Raw genomic sequence first — 9,892 nt, forward strand, 5'->3', positions numbered from 1 at the left:
GGCGAATCAATTCATCCGAAAAGAGAACGTCCTATGTCATTCTTCTCCCCTTATTTTCCCTCCCTCTAATCGAAGCTCCTCCAGCTTCGACATGATCGATGTCCTCCAGTTGGAAGAGATAAACGTTCGCGTGGAATATTTATAAGAACATGCACAGAATAGTTAAGCCTGGTATAGCCGTGGAAAGGGTTGACCGTGCACAGCCAGCTGAATGATTCATCGAAGCGATCAGCTTTTAACGGCGATGCCTCGCGCCGATCTATTTACGACGGCGGCACGCTCGTTCGATTCGCGAGCGATCTCTCGCTTAATAAATACGGAATAAAGCGCAGAGAAGGTGGATCACTAGGGGTAAATATTCATGGCCGGGTGTTCGGTTTCGACATTTTTGTCCCTCTTTATACGCCGGATCGGCCGGATAATTGCTGGCGATTTTTAATTAAGTTTGAGCGATTCGGGAAATTTCAGATTTTACCGCGATAATTTCTTTATTCTATAAGATATGTATTCTTTTTGCAATTTTTTGCCGCTTGTTGGAAAATCTGAAAATTTCCTTTTGCTAAGAAACTTTGTTTTCTTTTTAATTTTCTTAAAGATCGAGAGTCTATAAGATATGTACTTTCTTCTGCAACTCAAAATGTCTTTCAGCATTTAGTATTCGAAAATTTCATTTTTTCACAAACCTTGCTTTTTTTTATTTTCTTTAAGATGGAAATTTCGATCGAATGTCGAACTTTGGACAGCCTCGTAGATATTCTATAAGCTACATATTTTCTTTTTCAACTATTCGCTGTCTTTCCGAATTCGAAAATTTCATTTATCCACAAATCTCGTTTTTTTTTTTTAATTTTCTTTAGCATCGTAATTTCAATAGAATATCGATCTTCGGTAGACCTAATAGAATAAACGCGAAAAGCTGCGATATTCGACAGATCCTCCGCGACAGCCTCGATTTTTTCGAGGACCCGAGAGCATCGGTGATCTAGTTCGTTCGTCGAACAGTGTCGATTGAACCGACATCGCGAACTCTCGAAAGCAAGATAGAAGGACAGAGATGCGAGAAAAATAGAAGAGAATTGGAGGAACGGAAGAATAATGGTAAACTCGGAGTTTAAACCCGAGCAAACAGCAAGAAGAAACGCGGAAACTTGGAACGAAGGCAGAGACGCCTCGAATCTATCCATTATCCACGGATCTTTGTGTCTTTCAGTGGCTCTTCTGTCCAATTCGAACCGATTAATCGTCCTCCTCGAAGTGAAGAACCCTCGGTTACTACTTGATTCTTCTTTCCTTTTTTTTCAAGTAAACGCCAAGAAATGGAAGAAGTAGTCGGTGAATGGAAGTGGAATACCACGCGAGCCGCGTGTCCTACTGTCGCGAAATTCGCTTGAAAAATGAAATTCCGCGAGCTGACGGCGGCAGTCGTTGCGAGACGCTGTCGCTGCGGATTCCGCGCATACGTCGGCGAAACTCGCGTTAGACAGTTGGAATACCGCGGCGAAATGAAGAGGAGAGGACAACTTTTCGTTTTCCTTGCCAATATTGCCCGCGGTTTCTTCATTCTGACTGATGCTGCTCCGGTGTTTAACTCGGTTCGTGGAAACACGCGATTTTCTCCGGAAATAACGCATCGTCGGAGGAGAATCGTGAAGATTAATCGATTAACGATTAACGCATCTCGAAAGGAGGAACAGTTTGGGAATTTTTTTCATAAGGAACCTCTGAACGAAAATCTTCAATTTTTTTTAGAGAATATGAACGTAACTTTCAGCTTTCTTCTCGAATTTTTGAAAAGTAAAGATACACTACACTGATGCATCTCAAAAAAAGGAAAAGTTTGGCAATTTTTTTCATAGGGAATTTCTAAACGAAAATCTTCAATTTTTTTTTAGAGAATATGAATGTAACTTTCAGCTTTCTTCTCGAATTTTTGAAAAGTAAAAATACACCATCTTGATTCATTCCAAAAAAAGGAAATGTTCTGGAATTTTTTTCATAAGGAATCTGTGAACGAAAATCTTCAATTTTTTCAGAAGATGTAAATGTAACTTTCAGCTTCCTTCTCGAATTTTTGAAAAGTAAAGATACACTACACTGATGCATCTCAAAAAAAGGAAAAGTTTGGCAATTTTTTTCATAGGGAATTTCTAAACGAAAATCTTCAATTTTTTTTTAGAGAATATGAATGTAACTTTCAGCTTTCTTCTCGAATTTTTGAAAAGTAAAGATACACCACACTGATTCATTCCAAAAAAAGGAAAAGTTTGGGAATCTTTTTCATAAGGAATCTGTGAACGAAAATCTTCAATTTTTTCTGAGGATGTAAACGTAACTTTCAGCTTTCTTCTCGAATTTTTAAAATGTAAAAATGTTACAAAATGGTTGAATTTGAGATTCAGCTAGAACTCGCGAAGCTTTCGGTTACAAGCAGGCTAGAAGGATAAAAAAAAATGTGAAGAATAAAGGAAGCGTTCTGAAGGGAGCATATAAGGAACGAGCTCTCAAGATTTCACGAGCTTGTTCTTTGCAAAGAGCAGACACAGTGATTAATGGAGAACGCAAAGTATGAACTTCCAAGGTTTTACAAGTTTTTTCCCAAGATTTTGCTAGTATCTCGCTAATTTCCCAAGATTTTACAAGCTTTCATAATAGGAGTGGCTAACGTTCGTCTGTAAGCTCAAGTATAGTGCTCGAAATTGTTAGAAAAAGTAACTGAAATTAACCCTTTGTGCTTCAACGCCGACGTGTGTAATTACTTCGAAGAACATTAACGTGCAAAATTCAAATTAATGCAAATTAATCACAAGCAAAAATCAAATATCTTCCTTTTTTCAAAATGAAACTTTGAATTTTCAAATGCTTCACTGCAAAAGTATAATGGAAAAAAATGCTTGGAGTGAAAAGGGTTAACAATATGATATAATCACTGATAAGAATGAATAGCAAAATTAAAGAAACAAAAAGTAGAGTCACGAGGATTATTTTTAAGATAACACCTCGAAAATCTCCAAACACCAATAATCACACACAAACCACAAAAAGATACACAAAACATCAGCACAAATTCTTCGTCGAACACAATTTTTCCACCAATCACCAAAGAATACTAAACGCTTTTCCTCTCTTTCTTTCACAATCCATTTATCCCCGTTTTCCCTTCCGAAATTCGCACACAGCGGCGCGATTTGATAATTCGAGGGTTAACGCGCACCGCTCCGGTTCCGCTAGAATTGATTCGTCGGCGTTGGATCGATGGTTACTGAGATTGATCGTGATTCTCTCATTTCGCGGGCCAAGATTGACATTGACGTGCGGTATTTTTCTTGGTTCCGTGTGGAATCGGGTTAATTTCACGCTTAACTGGCCGCCGCGTGCGGCCTTTCTTGTTTCTCCCCGTGGCTTTGCCCGTAACACATTCGCCCGGCTATTAACCGGGAATTTCTGTTAACAGAGCGCTGAAGGCTGGCGTCAGGTGTCCGTTGTTCGCGCTCCTGCCGGATATCCGCTTCGAGAACGTCGAGCTGGTCACGCTTCTTGGCGCATTGGAAGGCCTCTACGTAGTGAGTAATTAAACTGCCTCGAATCGGTGAATGATAACGATTGAAACGTCCCGCGGAGTCCCTCGTTTCACACACGAACGTGTGTAGAGGTTTATCTTGTCTGTACGGTGTCGAAGAATCCACGTCGAAAACAATTTCATTAAAGAAGGGAGATTTGAGATAAGCTGTACGGAAAGGTCGGAGGTCTCTGCCTCTGTTACACGCCATCGACGAAAAGTTTCGAGGTACCGGGGCTTCTTATGACTATTCGACGTTGGAAAATTCGATGATTGCCTGACGGTGGCGTACGCTATGGACGGAAACTTTGGGAGAACTAAATGTTCAAATAGAAAGGAAGGAAGGTAGCAGTTTCAAGAAATATTTAATATTGTTCGTTGCTCTATTGAACCCTCCAATATTATTTTCAAAATTATTCTTAATTTATTTGAAATTTAATCAGAACTCGTGAAAATTGACAAGTGGTCCCAGAACATTGAGAGGTAGTTGAAAATTTTGCGATCGCTAAACATTGAAATAGAAAGCAAGAAAGTTAGCAGGTTTAAGAAATATTTTATATTTTCTGTTGCTCCATTGCACCCTCCAATATTAATTCTCAATTCATTCTTAATTTGTTTAAAATTTACTCGATTTTCGTGTAAATTGACAAGTGATCCCAAATCACTGACAGACACTTGCTAAAAAAAAATCACAAGTCGAGGATTCAAGATTGGGACCACTAAACCTTAAAAAGAAAGCAAGGAAGTTACTAGTTCCAAGAAATATTCAATATTTTCTCTTGCTCCCTTGCACCCTCCAATATTAATTCTCAATTCATTCTTAATTTATTTAAAATTTACTCGATTGTCGTGTAAATTGACAAGTGATCCCAAATCACTGACAGACACTTGCTAAAAAAAGTACAAGACGAGGATTTAAGATTGGGATCAGTGAACGTTGAAGTAGAAAGCAAGGAAGTTAGTAGTTCCAAGAAATATTCAATATTTTCTGTTGCTCCATTGCACCCTCCAATATTAATTCTCAATTCATTCTTAATTTATTTAAAATTTACTCGATTTTCGTGTAAATTGACAAGTGATCCCAAATCACTGACAGACACTTGCTAAAAAAAGCACAAGACGAGGATTTAAGATTGGGACCAGTGAACGTTGAAGTAGAAAACAAGGAAGTTAGCGGTTCCAAGAAATATTCAATATTTTCTGTTGCTCCCTTGCACCCTCCAATATTAATTCCAAAACCATTCTCAATTTCCTTGCTCCTGTAAATCGACCAGTGCTCCCAAAACACTAGCACACACATTATCTAAAAAAATCACAAATCAAGGATTCAAGATCAAAACACACCGTCATCTTTGTGTATCAACATCAAAACTTTCTTCAAACTAAACACCCGAAGAACTGGTAAGAACAGAAAGTGAGCGGCGTGCGACAGATGTATCAGAGGCATCCCGGAAGAAAGTGGAGCAGCGGAAGATTAGTAACGTCAACGTCGCTGATAAACGCGCGCCGCTCAATTGTAGGCAACACGGCTGGTTAAAGCGTTTCCCAGATAGTCGGTCGAATTGTGGTCGCTCGCGCGCCATTTAAACCAATCAAACAAAGACAACACAGAGAAAGCCGCCTAGCTAGCTCGGCTGGCACGGGCCACGTTCGCAGAATAGGAAGCAGCCTGGCCTGTGTTTGAAAGGAATTCAAGCTCCGTGTGTTTCACCCCGGGCTCTAGTCTGACTGGCTCTTCCAACCTACCTCTCTCTCTCCCCCTAGTTCCCTAAACCGACCTAAATCCACCCCGAAACGACGTGTTAGTGTCGACTCTCCGAATGGTTAGACTCGAATCGAGAGACTGGCCCCGAACGGGCGTCTTAATCCATAACTAACGACACGAATCGTCGCGTCCAGACGCTACGAAACGAGCTAATACTTCGGAAACTCTTGCCCGAGACACTTGCCTGACGCTCTGGAACGGTTGGTTCTTCGTGTAAACGATAGAGATTCACCGTCGTTATCCCCCGTCTCCTGAGGAAACGTCCAACGTTAATCGACGGCTCGAAAGCAATCTTCGGCGAAAAGTTTGCCCGCTGATTTATTTACGGGCAACGCTCGGTATATAGCCTGTGGAGATTCTGTCGACGGGTCAAGGTCGCCTTCCCCCACTCCTGCTACTTCGTGGCTCTCTGCTGTGTGTGATTGAGAGAGAGAGGGAAAAGTGTCGATATTCTGGTTGGTGTGTGTTGTTTTTACTGATTTTTTTTTTGAGATTGCAACGATTTCCGTTTTTGTTTTCATTGGGTTAAGGGGGCATTCGGTAGAAAATTAACTATTAGCTATTTTTGAGATAAAATTTCGAAATTTTATGGTTTTTGTATCATTCTTCACGTTGAAGTGAAATTTATATGTAGAAATCGACGGAAAAATTTTTATGGACCTAAACGGGAATCGAACCCGGGACCGCCAGCGTAGCAAGCCGAGGCTTTGCGCACTACGCCAACTACTCCCTCTCTATTCTCCCTTCGAGGTTCCCTATTTGAGTACGGAGGAAAAATTTTCTTTTTCCAAAATTTGTCAAATTATTAAATCAATCTTCTTATATGTGTAATATTATTTACATATATTGTGAACAAAATTTCAGGTCAGAATCTTTATTTTTGTGTCGAACTTACAAGGTTTTTCATTTTGATGTCACAACTAAAATTCTCCTGCTCCGTGTGTTCGAAGGGTAAAAAATTTTGACGATCTGAAAATCTGACGGTTTGAAAAATCGAGTTAACACGTTCGCTTTGAATGACGCCAATTGGCGAAATTGTTTACGTTGCTATTGTGCGGGTGACGCCGTTTGACGTCATCAATTCTACACCAAATCAATCAAAAAAGTACAAACCGCGTCTAGCGAAGGTGTTTATTTTTGGAGCCGCAGCGAACGTGTTAAAACGGAAGAAAATTACGGGAAAAGGTAGTCTTAACCCTTTCGCTACGGCAGATTTTAACGACTGACGGTGAATTTTCCTTATTTCGTCCGTGTCCTTTTAAAATTCGCTTTATTAAATTAAGATTGAAGTGCGTAAGGATAAAATTAAGTATTGAATCAAGGTGATAAGTGCACAAAAGGCTCGAAAAAATTTCAAAACGTCTATAGACACCATTTAGTGACGAAAGGGTTGAACAAAATTTCTTATTCTTGTCGTATCGTTTTAAAAGTCAGAAATGCGTAAGGATAAAATTAAGCATTGAGTCAAGGTGACAAGTGCACCAAAATGCATCGATGCAATAGTAACGAAAGGGTTAAATTGTCTATAGCCTGCGAGGAGTCGATCTATCGTTGAAGGTCGCTCGTTCCCCCGGCATTCATCTCTGTCTAAAATTTCGTCTACGAAGGGCTGGTGGAAACGTTTCGTTGATGGAATATACAGGTTATCAGAGCGAATAAAATCCCAGGGGTTTCCGGTTCGACGACATTTTGAGTAAACAGCGGCGGATGACAGGTATCAGCAGCGCAACGCGCGGTCAACAGAGCTATTAAACAACACCTGTCAGGAACAGCGGCGATGCGATCTGCCGCTGATGGATAAGTGTGTCTTACGAGTTCCCATTGTTCATAGACGTCTTCCCTGGGGTACGTTGTTTCACCCTCGATTTCGTGTTCCCGTCGTTACACGCGGGATCACGCGCCTCGTGTACCACTGACAATTCGGAATTACGATCGGAAACGTGGCGTGTTGTGCCGCGAGATTGGCCGCTTGACACTGGTCAATCGTATCGGCGCGGTATCTTGCTTGCGAAATTATCGATAACGCTGCGTGGAGACAAGATTAATTAGCAGGGATAACCGATAGTGTGTGTGTGTGGGCGCGTGTCACTGTCCTGTCGAACTGTCGACGCGCGTAAGAATCTGGGTTAACGTCGTGTTTCATTAGCTTCGAGGTGGTGAACAGATATTGCACATTTCAGCGTTATTTCAAAGGGGGATTTTTCTTGTCCGATGGAACGTTCGGGGGTAGTTTATTCTGATCGATTATTTTGCTAGATTTAGTTTATTGGTGAAGCGAGGATTTACTTTGTATGGAAGAAACGTGAATTTGGATGCGAAGGGGTGAAATCCTTTTTTTGATCAATATTTAAGACTTGGTTTGCAATGTAATTTTACATTTATTGTTAACGTCGTCCTTGTTATACGAGGAACACTACAAGAATTTACAAAAAGAATCTTAATTAAGTAGTCGTATAGGGGTTTGCAGGTAAAGGGTTGAAATCCTTCTAATCAATTTCAAAGTCGAAATGCACATTCAAAATTTTCACTTTGCAATACAAATTCACACTTATCATTATCATCGTCTTATTACACAAAGAACACTACATACAATTCATAAAAAGAATCTTAGTTAAATACAGTATATTCTCACAAGTGTCAGACCGCAAGGAAGCTAAACCTGACACTCGTAGAGTCAGGGACTACGTTTTCGAGCCTCGCGCCCGCCTTTGTAGTTTGCCGAACGTAGCCAAGGACAAGGAATAAAAGATAAGCATGAAACGTGAGTCGAGGCAACCAAGCGATTTAAATATCAACTTTCTCAATTTTACGTTATTTTCAACTTTTTCAATTTTACGTTTTTTTTCCCGAAATTTTTCTTAACATATTGATGAGATTTTTCGGATGAAAATGATATCAAACACGATATAATTTGAACAACATTTACTTATTAATACGTTCACTGTCGCGCCAAATTTACAGGTTGCTGTCAGGCCGCCACAAGAATTATGCTTTATAATTTTTTTTTTCAATTGAAAATAATGTCTAGCTAGCTATGACGTTCAAAATTTTTAGTTGACAACATTTAGTTTATTTTAATTATTCTAAACATTTGAGGCACTCCAGTCACTGATGACCACCATGACCATATCGAGGAAACAATCTAACGTTAAAACTTATTGAGTGATTAATTTAGACATTTAATATCAGACTTTAAATATTCTCCTTTCGGTTCTTTTAAATACTATTAAATAATTTCTTCAATTCTCGATACTGACTTGGAATACTCCGCTTCGAATAAAATATTTCGAAATTATTTTGAAGGTTTAGGGAAATAAACATTTGAATTTTAGTCATCGTTGCTCTTCAGACTTGTCGAATAGGATATTGAAATGACTTTGAGAGGTTGCTTTTTCGTTACAGCATAACAATCAATATGTACTTTTCCCCCAGCAGTTGGAATTAATTTGAAATTTTTACTGAGACGGTTTAATTTAGGGTGGGCATAGTGCACGAGTATAGTGCACTCGTTGCAAATCAGCTCACTTTTCAGCACACAATATAAAATTCAATAATATAACTAACTACTAAACATGCAAATCATGCAATTCCTTGGATCGCTGTGAATTATTAGTTTACAAAATGACAAGTCATTAAATAAATTCAAATAAAAGTACATATTATCAATCAGCTGTAACGAAAATGTATTTAATTAGTTGCAACGTGGTCAAAAATTTTTAATTCACTTCGACAAATACTTGAAACGTCAAAAATTTCATTAGAAAGATATCAAATTCGTTCAAACCCAAACCTAAAATCGACACCCTATTCGACAAGTACGAAGAACGACCATGACTAAACTTGGAATGTTTATTTACCTGAACACTCAAATTAATTTCTAAATATCTCGTGGGAAGTAGTTTATTTAAAGTTTTAATAATTCGCGAAATGATTTTAAGTCGAGTATTTAAACTCTGATAATAATTTACTGATAAATATCAATACTTGGAATTTCACTAAAATTTATTTAAAAATAAAAATTTGAAGTAGAATATTCGAAGTCTGATAGCACTTGTCCGTAAGCATTAATAAATGCAGAACCAATTTAGTTTAATTTAAAGAAAGTCTAATAGTAATTTTCCAAGTATCGATAACTGAGAATGCTAGTGTATGGTAAGTTTGAGAAGGCAGAGTGTGTATACGGTGGACATAGGCTAGCTAGTAGCCCTCGACCACCTTATTCACATCTCAAAACCTTTAAGACTAATTTGCCGCGAAGTGTCTAGGGCCCAGTATAAAGGGTGAATAAATTCGCGGGACATCGGCGGGTCCTTATATACCTGCGGTACCCTCTCCCCAAAGTCATTAGCAAAATCGTCCGTTAGGTCAGGCGGGAAATTTTCGCGGGAGATTTTCGCGGGAGATTTCCGCTATCGTAACACGGTATAATTTATCAATTTTCACAATTTTATTAAAAATTTATACTTCCGACAATTTGTTATAACATTGCATATAACAATTTATACGTTTTTACAAGTTTCTTTGACAAATAAGTACGTTTCAACGATCTTATTACTTTCTCGTTGTGAAAT

General features: G+C 38.9%; 1 protein-coding gene across 1 annotated transcript in view; it reads left to right on the plus strand.

The window, feature by feature from the left end:
- Nucleotides 1-9,892, plus strand: part of LOC108579864 (putative aminopeptidase W07G4.4) — a 39,075-nt gene that overhangs the window by 5,863 nt on the left and 23,320 nt on the right. Inside the window, exon 3 of the mRNA XM_017943488.1 lies at nucleotides 3,452-3,560. Within this exon, the coding sequence (XP_017798977.1) occupies nucleotides 3,452-3,560 (109 nt within the window). The remainder of the gene's footprint in view (nucleotides 1-3,451; nucleotides 3,561-9,892) is intronic.

The sequence above is a fragment of the Habropoda laboriosa genome, unplaced genomic scaffold (genome assembly GCF_001263275.1).
Source record: "Habropoda laboriosa isolate 0110345459 unplaced genomic scaffold, ASM126327v1 scaffold23, whole genome shotgun sequence".
Classification (NCBI taxonomy): domain Eukaryota; kingdom Metazoa; phylum Arthropoda; class Insecta; order Hymenoptera; family Apidae; genus Habropoda; species Habropoda laboriosa.